The sequence below is a fragment of the Rhinolophus sinicus genome, linkage group LG15, assembly GCF_036562045.2.
Source record: "Rhinolophus sinicus isolate RSC01 linkage group LG15, ASM3656204v1, whole genome shotgun sequence".
In the NCBI taxonomy this organism is placed as follows: domain Eukaryota; kingdom Metazoa; phylum Chordata; class Mammalia; order Chiroptera; family Rhinolophidae; genus Rhinolophus; species Rhinolophus sinicus.
Window position 1 is genome coordinate 46,136,277 of NC_133764.1, and position 21,472 is coordinate 46,157,748.

General features: G+C 42.6%; 1 protein-coding gene and 1 pseudogene across 2 annotated transcripts; one reads left to right on the forward strand and one right to left on the reverse strand.

The window, feature by feature from the left end:
- Positions 1-777: 777 nt before the first annotated feature.
- Positions 778-21,367, reverse strand: CWC25 (CWC25 spliceosome associated protein homolog). Of its 2 annotated transcripts, XM_074320573.1 has the most exons (10): positions 21,181-21,367; positions 18,821-18,993; positions 12,672-12,908; positions 10,121-10,190; positions 9,284-9,411; positions 8,617-8,680; positions 7,776-7,987; positions 7,305-7,403; positions 2,953-3,114; positions 778-2,397 (listed from the first exon to the last, which is right to left on the reverse strand). In XM_074320573.1, exons 1-10 carry the CDS (start codon positions 21,196-21,198, stop codon positions 2,283-2,285), a joined length of 1,278 nt encoding a protein of 425 aa, XP_074176674.1. In that variant the 5' UTR covers positions 21,199-21,367; the 3' UTR covers positions 778-2,282. The 2 variants fall into 2 exon arrangements, with proteins under 2 accessions (XP_074176674.1, XP_074176675.1); XM_074320574.1 differs by lacking the exon at positions 7,305-7,403.
- On the forward strand, positions 13,396-14,464 carry LOC109451938 (mitochondrial import inner membrane translocase subunit Tim17-A; annotated as a pseudogene).
- Positions 21,368-21,472: the final 105 nt, after the last annotated feature.

Sequence of the window (21,472 nt, forward strand, 5' to 3'; positions counted from 1 at the left end):
TTACCTCCCCACCCCGCCCCGGTGGTTCCGTCCGCCCAACGCTCCGCCCTCCCCGCCCCGCCCCCAGGGAGCTGGCCGGCCCGCTCCGTACCCCGCCCCTGAGCTGTACCACCGCCCTGCAGTCACTAGGACCTATCCTCCCTCCCGGGGTGGTACGGCCGATCCCGGGGAGGCAGCGGCTGCCCCGCCCGCCCCTCCTCCCCGGGCCTAACAAGAACCCGGCCGGCCTCCGCGAGCTTCAAAGCCCCGCACCGGAACAGGGAGGGTAGGAGGGTTGGGTGGGTCTCGCTGTCTACCACGGGAGGGGCTCCCTGTCCGGACCCTTTAAAGCCAGGGTTTGGCTCTTTCCCTCAACCTGACATGCAAAGATGGCGGCGGCGCCGCTGCTTGGGAGGGGAGAAGGGGCGGGAATGCGAGGAGGGTGGGACGTACCATCCCCACCCCGGGGGAGAGAGAAGGAACATAGCAAGGGAAAAAGGAAGTCCTGCCGGGAAAACCAAGGAACGCCCCCTCGCCCCACCCAAGCGTGGATCTTCCCACTCCCCTGGGCCTAACGCGCGCTCTACCCGCGGGACACGCCCCTCTTCCCCAGGGCCAATGAGAACAGCCGGCTGAGAACCCTGAGTTTTATGAATGGGTCCCACACCCACCCACCTGCTGCCAGCCTCCTCCCGCCAAAGGGTCGAGTTAAGGGACCGCTGGCACCTTAACCCACCTGTCCTACAGCCGAGAGTCATAATCGTCTTATTCTCCGATTCACTTCATGAAATCTTTGAGTAAACTATCCACACTTTATTACATAATTCCTCTCGGACCAAGGATCTCCAGATATTCAATACAAATTATGGGGCAATAGTGTTCTGTATAGAAATTCGAAAATTCGGTTCTCAGTACATGGTTGCTCTTTAAAGTTACAAAAATAAATGTAGTCTTTATTACCAAGTAATATAATAAAAGACATAATTAACCCTAGCATAGGGGAGCAGGACTGGGGTGATTAAATGAATAACAAGTGTGTATTACACTCTGGGGAATGACTGGATTTTAAGTATTACAGTGCCTGGCATCATAAGTGCTCAAAAATGTAAATCCAAATTTGTTTCAAGCAGAATTAGGAATTAGCAGAAAAGGAGGTAGCGCAGCTAACGTGTGGGTCAAGAGAGCCCAGGAGTTCGTGTGTCAAATGAGGGTTTCTGGTGAAAGAACAGAGAAGGGAAAGAAGAAAGAGATTGGTCCCATCAGTTTTGGGGTTTTCTTTTAATACCTGACTAAAAAATAGTAGCAAACAACTCCTGAACATCTAGAATTGCAATAAGATTACTACATGATAAAAGGGAAGCCATGAAATAAACAGCTTCCATTTTATTTGCTTTTAAGAGCCAGAGAGCATACTGGCAATTTGGTCCTGATTCCTAAAATCATTTGACTTCACCACTGCACTGCCTACATGAAAACTCTAAGAAATGGAAAAGGATAAATACCCTGGATCTTATCAGTAAACCCAGGCCCCTCCTAGACTAGCTGGATTCACAGATGAAAAAAAAGCTGTCTGCCTTACTATGTCACTCGATTACAAAATACAATGTGGTTCATTTCATAGTAAAGTCACTTACCAAACTATATATTCTCACAAAGCTAACTTTTTTTAAAAGCATGTAAAAATTATACATTTATACATATGCACACTATATACTTTTACAGTTTCAAAGATACTCCAATGGTTCAACGGTTCATTTATGGATTTTTTAATATTGTTTTCCCTTTCAGATTCTTTGTCATTCCCTTGGCTCTGCCCTAACCTGACATCATTCTGTGACATATCTACTAAATGGAGTAAATGTTCATTTACCCTAGTAAGCACAATGTATCTGGGTGACTGACTCTGGAGATGGAGGTTTCCAGAAGGTCTGGTCTATACTGAAGTGGTGGGATAGGTCTGTTCACACAGGTGGGAGGGAAGTGGCATGGTAAGAATCACGACCACAGGAAGCAGCCTTCCAGAGCAGGAGGAGGGCTCACATCTAGATGGTCCAGTGTCCACCCACTGAAAACAGTTAAAACACACTGCACCCAGCAAAAGTTACTGAGAGTCCCATAAAGTCAGTGACACTGGTTCTCAAAGGAAGTAGCTGTTTCTGGAATCGATGTAGGAGAGTCACTTTGAACAGTGGTGGTTTGACATCTGTGGAAGAAGTCACTTGAACTCTTATAAAGAGAATTTTTAAGGGGATCAGCAGTTTCCCTGGAAAATTCAGGAAAGCCAGCAAGAGAGGGCATGGTTTTCATCTTTTCATAAAGTTCTTCTCCAGAGCTACTGAGGTTCTCTGTAGAGAGTAGATATTCCGCTTCACCCGATCCTCTAGGGTGGAAGTAGACGCGCTTTCTAGCTTCATGCGGCTAGAGAGAGAAGACAGGCAAATGTAACAAATGTGTCAAGTGGTCAAAGAAACAGGTTAGAAGAAACAGGTTATTAGCCACAAAGCAGCTGTAGAAACACAAGTTCTTTTAAGCCCACATAGGTAACTTTCGAGTAATTCCATCTGGAACTCAATTTTTTAAACCAGTTCCATTAAGGGAAAATTTATCTGTTTTGGAAAATAAGTCAAAGCCTCATTGGAAAAAGGATTCCTGAGCCACGAATTCTTATTTAACACGTTGCGTACGGCGGGGTTTAAATCCCTCGTGAAGATTCTCGTGATCCGTACGCAACGTGTTAAAAGGAAGGCCAAAGAGATTTGATGAAAATACCAATTCACTTCTCCCCTCAAGTATAAAACACTCCACTGTCTGGCCAGGAGGTGGGAGTAGTACAAAGGTGGTCTGGAGGTTGAGCTGCCCGTGTTCTCTGCACAGACACAGAAACACTGGGAACACAATGAATGAACCAGATGCCCACTGCCTCCTTGGGACCATAGCCATGAAAGCCATTAGGCAGGAAGAAGATGCACTCACTGGATAAACTTCCCATCCCGGGAGTCCAGCTTCTCCAGCCTCTGCTCCCGTTCGTCATCCTTAGCATGCCTCTTGAGGATGTTCAGTCTCTCCTCCTCCCGCCACTTGGCGTTTTCCATCATCTCTTGCCGTTTTTGCTCTAGTTCCTCTGAGGAGAGCTTTCTGTTGAATACAAAAACCATCCTATCAGGTCTACTTCTCTCCTAGCAAAAAATAGAACCACCTCAGGGAGAAGAGAAATCAGGTAGGACCCCAGGTTCTCTAGCTCACTGCTCTCTTTCCACGTACATGCCCAGCCCAGTGCCAACCAAACTCAGCATGACATCTTGTTCAGGTGGTTTCATCCAAATTTCAAACACTTTTAGTGAAGGATTCTGAAACACTAAATATAAAATACTCCAATTGTTCTATAAACAACTTTATAGAACAGAAGACTAAGTTATCCACATGACTGCTGACATCTACCATCTACCCACTGGAGATGCTAAGAAATGCATGGACATAGCCCATAAACATAATAAGCATAACACTTTAGGACCAAACTAGAAGCCAGATGCCTGGAGAATTCAATTTCACTTCAGAAATAGATGGGTCTTCTTTCCTAGCACTCAGTGCAAAGGAAGTTAGAGCAAGAAGCGTAGGAGATTAACCAGCTCAATCACTATTTAACAATGTTAGACATCCAAATCCATTACTTCTCAAATGGGTGTGACATAAGATCCCCCTTTAAAAGGAAAAATAATTATTGGAGACCCATGAGGGAATGACAGCCCAATTTTGAGAAACAAACTTAAGATACAAAACCCTGACATTGTTATTTACAGTGAAATGATATGCTCCCTTCCCAAAATGCCACTAAATAAAATATATAAAACCACAAACAGAATGGGAGAGAAGACAACACTGGATAAGATGTCAACAAAATGTTGGAAAGCAGAAGTGGGTGAAGGAGTGGTTAACTACTTTAACAGATTGGAGGAAACTGAATGCTAAGTGCCTGATGTTAATCAGAAGCTAAATCCAAGAAAGGCTCAAAGGGGGCCAGCATGGTGGCTCTGGCTCAGGTGGTTAGAGCTCCATGCTCCTAACTCCGAAGGCTGCCGGTTCGATTCCCACATGGGCCAGTGGGCTCTCAACCACAAGGTTGACAGTTCAATTCCTCCCATCCCCCAAGGGATGGTGGGCAGTGCCCCTGCAACTAAGATTGAACACAGCACCTTGAGCTGAGCTGCCACTGAGCTCAGTTGGGTGGAGTGCATCCTCTCAACCACAAGGTTGCCAGTTCGACTCCCACAAGGGATGGTGGGCTGCGCCCCCTGCAACTAGCAACTAGCAACGGTAACTGGACCTGGACCTGGACCTGGGCTGCGCCCTCCACAACTAAGACTGAAAGGACAACAACTTGACTTGGAAAAAAGTCCTGGAAGTACACACTGTTCCCCAATAAACTCCTGTTCCCCTCCCCCAATAAAATCTTCCAAAAAAAAATTTACAATGAAAAAAATCTCACTCTGAGATAACAAATGAAATATATTATTACATCACTGAAATGAGAAATAGGAGGCTTTTTTAAAAGAACAATCAGAACATGAATGAACACTTAGAAATTAGGGAGAACAAAGAAATAATACCAGAAAATTTCCCAGAACTGAAAGCCATGGGTCAGATTAAAAGAGGCAAATATTGACCCTAGAAAAAAATGTAAAGAAAGGAAATGTAACCTCAGTATTCCACTTGGCAATGAAAAGTATCAGTGAACAATATTTATATGACATAGTAACACGAATCCACATATTGATTAAAACAAAAATTGTGATATAACTATAATGGAAAGATGGGGTGAGAAAAACAAATGGGACTGGGAGTGTGTAAGAGCTCATTTACTCTAAGACCTCATTTACTCTAACAGTAAGAAAATACCTAATATCTATAACTGATTAATTAAGAGATGGCAACATATGTATATTTTTAGAAAATGATAGCTGCCAAAGGAAACAGCTCAAAAAGCTGAAAGTGGGGCGGCCAGATGGCTCAGTTGGTTAGAACAGGAGCTCTGAACAGGAGCTCTGAACAACAAGGTTGCCAGTTCGATTCCCACATGGACCAGTGAGCTGCACCCTCCACAACTAGATTGAAGACAACGAGCTGCAGCTGAGCTGCCCCGAGCTGCCCCAAGCTGCATCTGAGCTGCCTGAGGGGCGGGCCGGATGGCTCAGATGGTTAGAGCAGGAGCTCTCAACAACAAAGTTGCCAGTTCAATTCCCACATGGGATGGTGGGCTGTGCTCCTGCAACTAAGATTGGAAAAGGTAACTGGACTTGGAGCTGAGCTGCACCCTCTACAACTAGATTGAAGGACAGCGACTTGGAGCTGATGGGCCCTGGAGAAACACATTGTTCCCCAATAAAACATTTCAAAACAATAGAATTAAAGAAAAGCTGACAGTGGTTGCTTCCAGGCAGGATGACTAGAAGTAAGGTCAGGCAGGGCAAAGGAACTGGTGGTTTTATTATAAGATTTTTAATAGTTTTTGACTTTTTAAAAATATGTATACCTATTAAAAATATGTACCTCCAGAGTAATTGTAATTAATGCAAGAATAATAACTCCATTTTCTATTTCCTATCGTCACTTTTGTTCTGGGTAATTTATAAGCCCAACAGAAGGAATTTTAGCCCCTTCTGGAATGTGACCTTATGCTAGTGTTTTTTTATTTGTTTTAAGCGTACATATTTTTTAAATTAAAAAAATGTGTTGCCTGTAAGAAATTTAGAAAGCACTGAAAGCAGTGAAAAATAATATAAATTAAATGGAAATCCCACAAGACCCCAAACATTTTTAAAAGAAAAAAATAGTCTTAGTCTATATAAAAATTGCTTTAGATTGGGATTCTCACTGAAAAAGAGAAGTTTCATCTTTTCAGCTGGTAAGAAAGCTGTTTCAGATCACTAGTGAAAAGAAAGCACACACACAAAAGAAAACACAAAAATTTAAAAGTACTCAGAACTCTCCTTGAGGAACTATCCAGTGTCTCTCAATCTGAGACACACTGATTAAATAGTGCTAAGAAAGGTTTTACAGCCACAATTTTTCTCTTTTTGTCTTGAGCATCGTCTTACTTACATAAAGAAACCTCCACTAACCTGAAACACCAAATCAAAATAAAGAGATATCACCAAATCCATGCATTCAAGTTTCTGTGTTTTTACCCCTGGAAAAGAGAGGTCTTGAGGGCTCCAACTCCTTTTCAATCACAAAATTCAACACAAATTCTAAGGGCAATAAAAAAGACTCACAAAGTAAGGCAAATTCAAGTGATGACAGATGGCAAGAGAGACAAAACCAAAGCAGGATCTGAGAAAGCACAGTCACGTGCTGACCAAGAGCCTTAAAATATATTAAAAAATACACGCAGTGATGTACATCCCTCTCTAAGAGGAGCATGAATTATAGCACAGCTGAAGAACTAACCCAGTGTCACCGATAAAAGAGTAAATGTACTCTGTCTGGGAAGGCAGAGAAATATGTAAAATATTTTAGAAAGTTGCCAGTCAAATTTAAACCTTTTAAAAAAGTTTCTGTTCCCTGGAAACTTAGGGAGTCAGGCAATTAAGAGTTAAAAGGGACCTTAGGGCCTGCCTCTCTTCTAACAACATAATGAATACAAGAGGTTGTAGTCTCTCAGTGGTTCTCAATGATGGCTACACATTGGCACCACTGGGGAACTTTAAAAATACTGATGTCTGGGCCCACCCCCAGAGATTACGATGTAACGGGGCTGGGGTGTAGCTGGGTAATGGGAATGATTCTAATGTGCAGCCAATTTGGTCAGTAAAAGAAAGTTCACAAAAGTTGTCCACCTCACCTAAACTTTTACTAAGAGCAATCAAGACTCCTAGGGACAACCTTTCATGGGCACAGCCTCAGGTGCCAGGGCTGCACCTCTGTACTCTGTCTCACCCACTCCACAAGCAACTCAAACACAGAATCCATCTTAGGATGTCTGCCCTCAATGAGAGCAGCCTGCTTCCCTTTCAGCTGATGCCTCAAGAAAGGAATACTCTTTCAAGAAAAGTTGCTCTGTGGAAATCTCTATACGAATTTACATGTTTACACATGTTGAGAGACAGTCAATTACTTGTTCACTAAGTCAAAACTACTCACGTTGTCCTTTCAGTGTACCTCACATGACGAGAAGGCGAAGCAGACTGTTAAAAGTTGACAAGAATGAAAAAAGTTGGTTGGGCAAAAAGGTGCTATACTGGACAATAGATTGTCCACTTGCCCTGGTTTGCGCCACTCTTAGACTCAGGCCTGCAGTTTGAAGTTAATCTCCTGGGCTCTTGACTAACCTGGTATATCCAGGCGCATGCCGCCTTTGGTAGACTTCTTTTTTAGGAGACGGGCTCTTAGTTCGGCCTCTCTCTTTCCTGTTTACCTTAGAGTTATGCCTGTAACAGACACAGAGGGCAGAGAGGAGAAAAGCTTTTACAATACAGGGGCTTTTATCATGTTTCTCAAATGGTGGAAGAAAAGCTAACTGTCTAAGAATTCTAATCCAAATTGAAAAGAATAGAAGACAGAAATAGAAGAAAAAATAAGGCATAAAGATATATAAGATTTGATATTAAACTCACTCTAAAGATTCCACAGCTCAGGGACCTGAGCTGGGAAAAAAAGCTAAGGTGGGAGAAAAAAATGATGTAAAGGGAATAACAAAGACATTTGGAAAAATTCATGAATAGACTTCACCAAAAGCAAATACCTGCTGTGACCAGGCTGCCATATGCACAGGTAATTTCCCAGTAAATTCCCACACTCACGGTTTGCTTGGTCTTGGGGACCGTGACCTTCTGCCTGGGGATCGAGACCTCCTGTCTCGGGACCCTGCTTCTCTGGTGCTCTTCCTGCTGGCATGTCTGGGAGGTGAGTGGGAGGAGCTTCTGGACCTGGAGTGATGTTTCCACCCATGCACTCCCTTTGGCTCAGCCACCAGAGGACCCTGCAGTCCCTGGCTATGGTCAGAGCCCCTGATCTGTATCATCAAGGAAAGGAAGAAAGGCTAGTCATAGGAAAATCCAGCAGCTCAGGAGAAAATGCAGTGAAACAAGAAAATGAATGACCACTGAGGTTCTGTAAGGAGCCAACTGGATAAACCAATCCCTTCACAGAGAACCACACAAACTTAGGAAAGTTATCTTCAGAATTTCCTTAAAGAATGTACCCACCCAACCACCTAATTGCCTTGGCTTTTCACTGCAGCCTAAGAAGGAGCAACAGGCACACCATGAAGGACAGGACCTCGGGTTAAGCATACTGAGGGAAAAGAAGGAATCCAGAGGGGTGTACATTTGTCAAAAGTCATCTATCGGTATATGTAAATGTATACATTTCATGTAAATTATTTGCAGAGGGATGGGCAGAATGCCTAAATGCTCCACTGGTGGTTTAGCCTCTCTGCTCAGAGGGCCCTCAACCACAGTCAGAGGCTCAGGAATAGGAAATGGGCCTGTTCCCCAGCAGCCCGATCTTTGCTACCTAAACTCTCCTCTCCCCACATGATGTTTGATTGGCTGCTAAAAACACTCTATATCCACAAAGGCTGTCAAGTTGGCACATTCCACAGTCCCATCATCACTCCCTTTGAGAAGCCCACATCCTTACCTGTAAGCCATATCCAGGAACTTTGGACAAAACAGAGGAAGAATTTGCCATCTTCTTTTGAGATCTAAGAGATTAGAAATACACACTCATTGAAAAAGGAAACACGAGAAGGTCCAGTTTAAATCTCTTGTGCTGAAACGTGCTTCCTGCTCCAAACGTGGCCTTTCCCACCTCCCACCTATTACTTGGGAATGTGTCTCTCTATTTGGACTGTCTGTGCTGGAAGATGCATCAGCACAGTCATGTTTTTCCTGTGAAAAATCGTGGGCCTAGCTTTTCAGCTCCAACGCCCGAACATTCTCCTCTCACCTCGTGCTGCTATTCCAGGGATTAAGGGTGAGTCAGCAGCGACAGTGCTGATTGCTCCCACAGAGAAGACACAGAATGGGCCCAGATGGGCCCATTAATGCATTAAAAACAAAGCCTACATAAAATTCGCTTTAGTCTTGGCGAAATCACCATCTTAGATGAAAGTCATAACCAGGATGTCTGACCAAAGACCTATGAGGCTACAGTCAGCTCTGTTATGGAGCCTTGCCAAGATCTCCAAGGAGCTCTGTGGGTACAGGGCCCGTGTACGAGTTCACCACTGAAACCACAGCGAGTGTCTACGGAATGAATGAGTGAATGAATCAGTGACGAGGGAGGCCCGCCTCCACATGCTCACCTCCCCCGGCTGCGCTCGTCCTCACTGCTGCCATGATCACTACTTGAGCTCCTGTGCTTATGTTTCTTGTGCTTCTTTTTCTTCTCCTTCTTTTTCTTCTTCTCCTTTTTTTCCAGACTCATTTGCAACTAGAAAATGCCCAGGTCATAATCACACATTATTACTGAGACTCCGGTCAGTCCTTCTGGGTTATGGATTATGCACAGCCTATAGTACTTGACTCCTAGCATGTGGGTCTACGCGGGGCCAGGACATTCTCAGAGTTTCCCTATCAACAACAGGGAAGGTCTTAACCTTGGTTGTGCACAAAGGGGCCTTAGAATAGTGAACAGAATCTCTGGTGGGTGGGGCTAGGAACTTGTGTTTTTTAACAGTCCCTGGAACCACTGCTTAGCAGTTTTCACCTGTCAAAAGAACTTCAGCTCCACCAAAAGCAATCAGGGCCTACAAGACTAATCTTCCAATTTTCCTTACCAACTGATCCAAGGAACAATCACATAATACGTCATGTGAATGACGAAGACGCCCTGGAGGCTCTACCACCTGATCTCCTGAAAACACTGTAGGATCATGCTTTCCACAGGCATATCCCGTACCATTCTTTTTCGGGAAAAATTATACCACGTGGTGCTTTTCGAACCAAAATACATAAAAGGAAATCAAGCTTAATTAAACTTGATAAATTAAATCTATATAAAATCACCAAGAAAAGATCTCTAAAAGACAAAAATTTTTAAACCATTTTGTTTTAACATATTGTAAGGTAAGAGTAAATGGAGAGTTCTCACATGTAGTAGATAAAAGATACTCCTGGTGTTTATTTGATACATTACTTACCAATTCTTTGATTTTCTTCATTTTCACAGGATTATTCAATACTTCTCTTTTTTTCTCCTCCTCTTTCTTCCTAAAGAAAGGGAAGAAATTATAAAAATCATGACTATTTCTTTTGGAAAAGAGATTAAGTCATTCATTCTACTCTCCACAATTCTATGTAGCAATCTTTTTCAAATGCATGAAGACAGACCCTATGTTAAAGACCCTATGTTAAAATCGACATGATGGTGTGGAAGCCAGAAATCTTCCTCAAATCTGCATAAGGGATTAAATATTGTGGCGAAAGTCCACACTGATTCCGTGTAGTGCAAGAAAGTGAGTTTGTTGTTTCTCCTTAGTCTTCATGCTCAGGGCTTCCCAACTGGTAAAGTAAATGGGTGTCATCCTGTATGTCAACTGATTGCTGTGTATCAACTGGTTGCAATATTCCAGTATTACGTCCACTGTTCAGCATGATAAGCACCTGGGAAATAAAGAGAATGGATTCCTCTTTCAAGAAGTATCACTCTCTTATGTTGTTAATAGGAGGGTAAATTGGTCAACCTTCCTGGAGGACAATTTGGCAACACCTATCAGAGCCTGCACTTACTCTTTGGTCTCAAAAATTCTTCCTCAAGACTTTGTTACTGTAAGGAAATATCAAGGAAGGTCACTATAAAGGTGTTTGTATTTTAACAATGAAAATTTGAAGGGCAGCCAGATGGCTCAGTTGGTTAGAGCACGAGCTCTCAACAACAAGGTTGCTGGTTCCATTCCCGCATGGGATGATGGGCTGCGCCCCCTGCAACTAAGATTGAAAACGGTGCTGATGGGTCCTGGAGAAACACACTGTTCCCCAATATTCCCCAATAAAAAAAGAAAATTTGGAAACAAGTTAGGGACCCAATCAGAGAGTATTAATAAAATAAATTATGGTACATCCATACAATATTTTCATAAAAATGATGTTATAGAAGCATAATTAGTGACATAGAAAGATTTTCAATATAAATGATTAGGTGAAAAACAAGTAGATTATAAAATAAGATGCACAATATTAGTACACCAACATTCACAGCAGAGTTATTCACAATAGCCCAAAGGTGGAACTAAGCCAAATGTCCATCCACAGTCGAATGAATAAACAAAATGTATGCAATGAAATATTATTCACCCTTTACAAGGAAGGAAATTCTGATACATGCTACAACATGGATGGACTTTGAAGACATTATGCTAAGTGAAATAAACTAGTCCCAAAAAGTCAAATATTGTATGCTTTCACTTATATGAAGTTCCTAGAATAGTCAAACTCATAAAACCGGAGTAGAATGGTGGTTCCCAGGAGCTGCAGTGAAGGGGAAATAGAGAGCTGTGTTTAATTGGTATAGAGCTTCAGTTTTGCAAGATGAAAAACTTAGAGATTGACTGGTTGCACAAGGTGGATACCTTTAATACTACTGAACTGTTCACTCAGAATGGTTAAAATGCAAATTTAATGTTATGTGTATTCTACCATAATTTTTTAAAAAAGGATATCCTGATACATGTTAACCTAGGATGAACCCTGAAGACATTTTACTGAGTAAAATAAGCCAGCTGCAAAAGGATAACTACTGTATGATTCAATTCCACTTACATGAAGTAACTAGAGGAGTTAAATTCACAGAGACAGAAAGCAGAATGGTGGTTGCCAGGTGCTGCGAGGAGGAGGGAATGAGGAGTCGTTGTTTAATGAGTATAGAGTTTCAGTTTGGGATGATGGAAAAATTCTGGAGATAGATGGTGGTGATGGTTGCACAACAATGTGAGTGTACTTAATACCACTGAATGCAAACTTAAAAATGGTTAAAATGATAAATTTTATGTTATGCATATCTTACTACAATTAATTTAGAAGCTAACAAAACAGGAGAAAATATTTGCATATACATACTGTACAATATCTTTACATATACATATGCAATATCTTTAACATATAACTTCAAAAGAATTTTCAAAAGAAGAAATGTAAATAACAAATAACCATTTCTGAATGTTTAACCTTACACACTTTAAATAAAATATTGCAAATTAAACCCCCAAAAATATACACAGCATGATCTTATTTAGCACCAAAAATGCAGCTCTATTTTGATCTGTTATATACTAAAGTTTCAAATAAGATTTTAAAATTTCTTTTTAAAGGGTTCTGCTGCAGAAAAAAAATGGGGGGGAATGGGGAAAGAGGGCCTGTTCACCCACCTAACCAACTCTGCACATATCCCCAAATTTCCAAGAAGCTGCCAGCCTTTGTCTCCTTGTTTCTATCTCCTATTTTTGTTTAAGGGACAACAGAAAATGAATAAATCTGGTCTGGTCCATTTGCCAATCTCTTTCCCGATGGCCTAGATCAGGCACCCTTAATGGAGCCTCCTTCCCAACACTGTGATGCCCAAACGGAGACAAATCCTTTACATGACAGATAAAAGCTGAGAGGATGAGAGGAAACCAACTATGAAGTGAAAGGCTATCTAACATCTCTACTAAGTATCTCTGTAACAAAACCCCCTTCCCAGCCCCTCATCAGTACCTGATGATGAAGAGCGGGTCCTCCCGGATTTTGCTAGCCATGTCAAGAAGGGAATTGGCACCCGACGGGGCAAAGATAGAGCCTGGGAGGAGTCCTGTCTCAGAAGAACAGCCTGTCTCCTTCTCCTCCATCTTTTCGAAAACGTATTTGTCAATGGGGCGCCCCAGCAAGTACTCATCACGGTTCACCATCCCACCAGGACCCTGGTACATCCAGTCCAATTTTTCTTCTTTTTTCCTAGTTCAAGGAAAAAAAAAAAAAGAAAAGAAAAAAAAAAAAAAATATATATATATATATGTACACACACATAATCAAAGGAAATGTAGACCACTGCAAACCTACACACAAAACCTGAACATAAAGGATATGTAACCACAGCTGGTCAGAGCAGGACTCATTCCACAGGCACATAGCACAGGTAAACACGGTACTCCACGTGGCACAAGGGAAGAAATGCTGCTTGCCAGCATGAAGCTTACCATTCGATGGAGAGATCGTTTCCACACACATAAAGCAACTGACGAGGAAAAATAGAGTTCCTCAACCTGGGACATGGATCTTTGATCAGGGCTTCTCAAGTCTCCTGTACAAATTCTTTACATTAGCCTTTCACTTCAAGGGTAACATGAAACAATAATTATATCCTGGATCGTTTTATTACCAAGAACAATTTCAGTGGCCACATATGTAGTTATGTTGATTGTATGTTTTGGTGCTTAGTGTCATGCTGGCACAAGTGGTAAAACTACATATGAGGGGACAATGAGAAAAGACCAGAGGTAACCCAATAAGCAAACTATGCTTTCAAGCCAAAACAGGGGAGCCAAATTATGTCACAGTATCATGCCAAACAAATATTTTCCTATGTTTCTGAGAAAAAAGTGGTGAGGCAATTGAACCCTCATACAACAGAAAGGAAAGGCTTGGTGAATTCATAAGAGCATGGGTTGAAGCAGCCAATGCCACATTCACACTGCAAGCAGTGAAGTAGTTTCATCAACACAGCATTATCTATAACATTAAATAAAAGGTTTTTGAATGACTTTTTGGTTTAATTTGTATATTTATTTTTCTCTTAGATAATGTAACAACTATGAGCATAAAGAATGCCTTCCTACCATGTTTCCTCAAAAATAAGACTTGACTGGAAAATAAGCCATAGCCTGATTTTTCAGGATGCTCTTAATATAAAATAAGCCCTAATGTGTCTTTTGGAGCAAAAATTAATATAAGACCCGGTCTTATTTTCGGGGAAATACGGTGCCCTGGCCAACTGTGGAAGACTGTGGTGGCGCCTTTTTGAGTACCACAGATAGTGGCGTCTTTCAAGCTATGAGAGTGTTTTGCCCTTCTCCAGTGGGAGTAAACCAGAGACTACAAGGGGGGTTGACGGCTATTAAAAACAGGCTTTCACAGTTGGGAGGTAGCTTTGTAGTTTGAGGAGGTCTGTTTTCTATGATTGACTGCAGTATGGTTCAAGTTAGAGGGAAAGAAGATCCCTGGAGTTCCATCACAAGTGTTTCCCTAACAGGAGCCATACTGCCAAGCAACAAATGGAACAGTGGCCATGGTTGTTGGGTCAGCTGTGATGGGTGGCATTTTCCTAGTTTTGATTGGAGGAGCTGGTATCTTACTGATAAGATTTGCCTTTGTGCAGTTTCCCAACGGTCCTTAATTTACTGTGGACCACACCCCCCCCTCCACAGTTGCCTTCAACCCAGTTACCACCCTCACCTTTTGGAGAACATGGACAATATCAACAGGAGTTCTTTCCCAGGATTTCTTTAACATAATGAGCTATAGTTCAAGAATGATTTTGGAAGACCCAGATACAGTCTGTTTTTAAACCATAGAACAACTATGGTTAAATAGGTTATGAAGACATTAGGCACTTTTTTCTATTTAAAGGAACATGAGGGAGGGCAGGGAAGGTGTAAAAAGTTAATATATTTATTTATTCACACTTGGATTATATTTGTGATCAAAATAAATTCTAACAGCATTAAAAGAAAACATAACAAGATCTTAGAAGATGGAGGACCAAAAGACAAATAATAGTGAAACATGACCATCATTTCCTTTGGGACTTTTCTGCCTGGTTTTGTGTGTTCTGTTTTTCAAACAAAAAAAGTTCTGGGAAGGGGCAGCCAGATGGCTCAGTTGGTTAGAGCGTGAGCTCTGAACAACAGGGTTGCCAGTTTGATTCCCACATAGGCCAGCGAGCTGTGCCCTCCACAACTAGATTGAAGACGAGCTGCTACTGAGCTGTCTCAGTTGGTTAGAGCGTGAGCTCTTAACAACAAGGTTGCTAGTTCAATTCCCACATAGAAAGGTGAGCTGCGCCCCCTGCAACTAAGATTGAAAAGGGTGACTGGACTTGGAGCTGAGCTATGCCCTCCACAGACAGACTGAAGGACAATGACTTGACTTGGAGCTGATGGGCCTGGAAAAACACTGTTCCCAGTATTCCCCAATAAAAAATTAAATAAAAAAAAAAAAGAATTCAAGCATCATATAAATTATCACCAACATTAAAAAAAAAAAAAGTTCTGGGGAGGGAAAAAAGGACTGATTATGAAAGGAAAACTGTATCAGATCTTGTCTAAAGAAGTATGAGCAGGAAGATCAGTGGAAGAATATTCTAGAAAGCTCATTTTCTTGAAAGACAGTATAACATAATAGTTAAGAGCAACCTCCGGAATCAAGAAACATGGAATCTTGAGTCTAACGCCAAGAAACTTCTCTGAGCCTTGATGGCCTCACATGTAAAATGGTGTTAGGTTGGTGCAAAAGTGATTGCAGTTTTTGCAATTTTTTTAACCTTTTAAACCGCAATTATTTTTGCACCAATCTAATACCTACCTCACAGGGTTGTTGGGGCTTAAATAAGTCAATGGATTTTTTTGTTTGTTTTTAAATTATTGGGGAACAGTGTGTTTCTCCAGGGCCCATCAGCTCCAAGTCATTGTCCTTCAATCTAGTTGTGGAGGGAGCAGCTCAGCTCCAAGTCCTATCGCTGTTTTCAATCTTAATTGCAGGGAGCGCAGCCCACCACCCCATGCAGGAATTTAACTGGGAACCTAGTTCTTAAGAGCTCACAGGGCCGTCCCAGTGCCTCAGGCAGTTGGAGCTTAGTGCTCCTAATGCTGCCGGTTCAATTCCCACACGGGCCAGTGGGCTCTCAACCACAAGGTTGCCAGTTCAATTCCTGGAGTCTCGCAAGGGATGGTGGGCTCTGCCCCCTGCAACTAACAACGGCAACTGGACCTGGAGCTGAGCTGCGCCCTCCACTACTAAGATTGAAAGGACAACAACTTGACTTGGAAAAAAAGTCCTGGAAGTACAAACTTTTTCCCAATAAAGTCCTGTTTCCCTTCCCCAATGAAAAATCTTTTTAAAAAAAAAAGAGCTCCAACTGAGCCTTCCGGCCTGCCCATTCAATGGATTTTTAAGGCATTCAGAAAAGTGCACGGCACAAAGCAAGTACTGAATAAACACTAGCTAGTCTTTTATTTTATCTATATGTGTTTCTTTCTCCCACTAGGTTTTCTTAAACTCCTAGCTACCGTGTTTCCCCGAAAATAGACCTAGCCAGACAATCAGCTGTAATGCGTCTTTTGGAGCAAAAATTAATATAAGACCCGGACTTATTCTATTATAATATAAGACCTGGTATAATATAATATAATGTAATGTAATGTAATACAATACAATACAATACCAGGTCTTATATTAATTTTTGCTCCAAAAGACGCATTAGAGCTGATTGTCCGGCTAGGTCTTATTTTCAGGGAAACAGGGTAGTAAGAGAACATATCGTATAGTTGAGATCCAGGGCCACAGTACTTGGTCTGGTTCCACCACTAACCAGCTAGGTAACCGTGCAAGCGACTTCTGTGCATGTCCATATCCTCACGTCTAAAATGAAGTTACTAACTGCCATCTCTCATTGTTCCTCTTTTTATTTATTTAAATTTAAGTTTTTGTATTTTGTATTTTCTTTAGTCGTTTTGTTATTGTTGTTGTTACTCTGACTTTATAAATGAGAAAATATTTAGAGTAAAAGCCACACAAAAGCGAAACGATCTAGAGATTTTTCCTGTTGTTATCATTAAGGATATAGGCCAGGTTCTCAGTCGCGGCTGCCCTGTAGGATCACCCGGGGAGCTCTTAACCCACACACTCCCTGGTATTCTTAGGGAATCTGTTTGGGCGGGAATCACTCCCATCTTTATTTAATCTTCCAGGAATACCCTACAGTGTAAAGGTTGAGAAACTCTGGTATAGACCACTGTCTAGACAACATAATTTTCTAACATTATCAGTAAATACTAAAGCAACACTATTGCAAAGAGGGATTTGGAGACCCAGGATAATACATGAATTAAGGTTTTTATTTGTTCTGAGAGATGCATTTCAAACATAGAAATGATTATCTGAACCATAGAGGTGAATCATTAGATAGTAAAAGGTTTTTAATGGTATTTTATAGGATAAATTAAAAGCCTGACACTATGCAAAGAACTATACAAAATAGCCAGATGGACAAGCAGATCCTCTAAATATGTCTGCAAGGAAAGACAAAAAGACCTACACGCTGACCTTTGTGTTATATAACGTGGGAGGATATGAGAGGGGGCGAAAAAAATCAAAACAATAGAAAATCAACTTCTTCCCATTTGCAGAGACAAGCAGGCATGAGGGCCAGCAACAGGGTAAACGTTTGCCTCCCAGCTCTGAGGCTATTCATCTATATTCCAACCTCATTAATTAGACTCTGTAAAGACCAAATTTCTGACATATCAGGCATATGACGTGTAACCCTTTGTTGAACCAAAATTTCAAAGTAATATTTTACCTTTGGCTAGTGGAAAAGTGAACTTTTATGACTAATGAGTATTCAGTCTAAAATTGATATCTGTTTTAAAATTAAAGTTTCACAAATCTAAAACTTCACATATAACAATGTGTGTTCACCTTATAAGCTGCCCAGGAATTAATTTGAATGTTTGATATTTATTTACATTAAATTATAATGTAAAGTATGTAAGTTATATAAAGTACATAAAGTAAAATAATTTAATGTGTGTCGATGGTAAAAAAAAACCACAAAAACATAAAATTTCACTCTCATCTCATTTTACGTATTAACGCCCTAAATATACTTTAAAATTCTAAAACTCCATTTATTTTAAAACATTTCAAATTTCATACTTAAATCAGAATGGTCTTCTCCCCAACCCATGATCCTCAAAGCATGTAACTGTTGTCCTGCCATAAGTTTCATAATGCCATTTCCATGAATTGAAACTAAGTCTCATACACGCACACGTCACAAATCCTCCTGTCATAAAATTATTAAGAAAAAGCCCTGTAAAAAAGAGGGACACATGCCACACACCACCCTGGAGACCTGCCCACAAGGAAATAAACAAGGGCAGTGATAGTACAGATTACTCAATTTTAAGAGTATCTATAGTTTTTATTCGATTCTGTCTGATTAAGGAATGCACTGCATATTTTATGCTTTTTATTTTCCTTAGAACACATTTAACTCCTACCTCCTTTTATGAGATGGGTAGGATAATTATTATCCTAGTCTTATCCTACATTATATAAGAGGAAACTAAAGTAGGGTAAAATCGAGTGGGACTTTCCAGTTACACAGCTTTCACTGACAGACACACATCCATCTCCTTCCATGGGACCTCACTGCCCCTTTGAACTGAGCCTGCAATACGTAAACAAACAAAAAAAGGACTGAGGCCTTGACACATACTGAGAGGCAGGTCGAGGCAATCCTCCTCAGTCACTTTTATTTGTCGATAATCTACCATGAGCTTGGCCTACACTAAGCCCTTTACATGACCTCATGTGATCCTCAAGAAACCTTAGGCACTGGGTACTCTCACTCTCCTGGGTCTACTGAGGTAATCATGGCTCCCAAACTTGTCCCCAGTTACATGGCTAGGCTAGTACATGCAAAGCCAGCCTCAGAACCAAGGTCAGTCGGACTTCAAAACCCAAGCTCTCAAGCATCTATTATGCAACAACTGAATGAAGCACCTGCAGACCAGCCCTTTAGTTGCCTACATACCTGGACACCCCCAACCCAAACTGCACCCCCACACCCTAAGCTCCTGGCTTACTTGACAGCCCCAACGTCCTCAGCATAGCGCTGCATCTCTTCCCGGGCCCTCTCCTCCCGCAGCTCCCGCTGAAGCTCCTCAATCTTCTTCCGCTCAGCCTCATGCTTCTGCTCAGCCTTCCACACTTTCTCCACATTGCGGAGGGTCTGTGGGTGCCAGCTCTTCTTCAGATTCTGTGGTAAATGAAAGGAGTGAGAAAACAATTCAGGGACTGTGCGAGTGGTGAGTATAACTGGCCCTGCCCCACCCACCCCTCTATATTCATGCTAAGGCAGACACACGGAAAGGCAAGACATCTTTAGCAATGGCAAGGTCCGCACCCAATAATCTCTCACACACAGGGGTGGGGGTTGTTCAAGTACATAAAGCTTCAGGATAGAAAGGCCTTTCCTGGATTCCCTTCAAATACTTTCAACCTGAAATGCATATGAGTCTGACTTCCATTGGCCATGCCTGAAGCGAGAGAGTTGGTGATGACAACACAGGAGGAATGGGGCAGGGAGGTGGGCATGTATAGACTCTACAGAAAGGCAACAGAACTAAAGTGCTTTTGGCACTGGACATTCACTGTTATGAACACAACCTTCTTTTCCTTGAGTCTACTTAACTTGCATGGTTTACAACTCCATCTAGAACCTGTTTCAACCTTCCTTCCTAGGAATCTCCCCTTAGTTCTGATCTCCCCTTCACCTTCGAGGAATGCTTCTCCTTTCCCTCCTCCCCATGAGCCACTGCTCTGGTTTAGCTTTCCAATGAAGGAAGGTTTCCTGGAGGAAGTGACATCTAACGACAATTATAAACTAGCACAGTGATGTAGGAATGGGGAGGAGGGGGAAAGATTTCCAAACAGAGGGAACAGCACACACAGGTACAGGCCCAAAGTGAAGAAGGAACACAGCACAAATAATTCAGTGTGGCTGGACATGGAGTAAGCTGATGGGGAGGGGACTCAAGATGAAGCCAGCTAAGAAAGGAAGAGATAAAGGGCCTTAGAAACCATGATAAAGGGCTGGACTTCATTCTGTTGACAGCAGAAAACACTAAATAGTCACATGCAGGTGAGATGCATGACTAGCTATCACATGAAGAATGGACGAGAGGGCCAAGGTTGGGGCCCAGGAGACCAGTTAAGAAGTCTAAATGAGAAAATGTACGCAAGGTACCTGGCGCGTGGAAGGTGTTCAGTCAATGAGTTCTCCCTTTTCTGTCTTCTTATCTTTCCTTTCCCCTCATCAGGTCACCCAGTCCTTCCTTCTTTCCTTCCTTCTTTCCTTCCTGCCCACCATGCCCCACCCCCTGCCAACCTTGACTTCTTGGTCTTCCTCTCCCTCCTCTAACATGATTGACTTTGCCCCTGAGAGAACATATGGCAAGGCTTGGAGACACTTTGAGTTGTCGCAATTGGGGGAGAAGGGTGGTAATGGCATCTAGTGGCTAGAGGCCAGGGATGCTGCTAAACATCCTACAATGCAAAGGACCACACACAAAAACAAAGATTTATCCATCCCAAAATGTCAATAGCACTGAGGCTGGCAAACCCTGGATTAGAGCGTTCCTGTCCCTAAATGCAGTTACCTGAAGAATACACTAAATCAGGAAATTTGATGAAGTCTTGGAACTCATTTTAATTGATAACACCAACAAACGCTAAAACAGCTACTGGATAGGTGGCTAAATTGATCTATTTGCTAATCCAATTAGCTACGCTTTCCAGACCTTAGCATTTTTCTGATCTTGCACCATACTCTTATGGGTCATTTGCCCTACTTGGGGCCTTAGACACCTACAAATGAACTATACAGGTTAAGAGAAATTGCCACATAACTTATATTAAGTGCTGTGGATTCAGAAGAAAGCGCTGTCACTATAGATCAGAATACAGCATTGAAGGAGAAGCATAAGTCACAAAGGTGGACTGTGACGATCCTTTCAGGCTTTAAATGGACCCCAGGACATGGCTCAGGGGAGAGGAGAATGGGGCAAAAAAACCCTACTACAGCCCAGGACAAGAAGACTCTGAGCTCCTAGCTGAAGAAGAGAGATGTGTCCTAAGACAAGACATACAAAATAACGCCTGCGTGACCCATCCTCGATAGCCGCCTTCTTTCCTAGCCATGGTTCGAACCCCCGCCCCCCAGGCCTTCCCAGAATTTCCAGCCGGGAAGGTCCCCGCTAACAAACACCACTTGCCACGATTGGCGACACAGAGTGATCCGTCCCCTCTCCAGAACTACGGCTCCCTCCCCCACGAAAGGAAGGCTGCGTGGCCAGTTACCCACTGCCACCCCCACCAATTTCCGTCCTCAGCCCCAGCCGGTCTCCCGCCTCAGTGCTCCCCAGACCGGGCCTCCCTCACTTACCAGGTCTCCGCCCCCCATGGCGGTGGAGACGTCTCCTCACTGCCTAGACCTGGGAGATTCAGGAAGGCTCGAGAGGAAACGTAGAGAAATAGTTCCGGTGCGACCACCCCAGATCCGCTCTCGGCGGACACCGGCTGCCACTTTCACTGCCCGACCTGGAGCCCACTTCCGGGAGGACGTCCTATTCCCGCGACAACGTCGCGGGAAGATGACGTTTAGTACTCGCCGTAGCTCTTCGTGGCAGTAGCGTCACGTGAAGTTTCGCAGTTCGAGGCCCTGTTGTCGCGGCATC

Coding starts and splice junctions, on each gene's coding strand:
- CWC25 (XM_074320573.1), bottom strand. Junction 7,988..8,616: donor TTCCTGGATATGGCTTACAG/GTAAGGATGTGG, acceptor TTGATGATACAG/ATCAGGGGCTCTGACCATAG. Junction 3,115..7,304: donor CATGCGCCTGGATATACCAG/GTTAGTCAAGAG, acceptor TGTATTCAACAG/AAAGCTCTCCTCAGAGGAAC.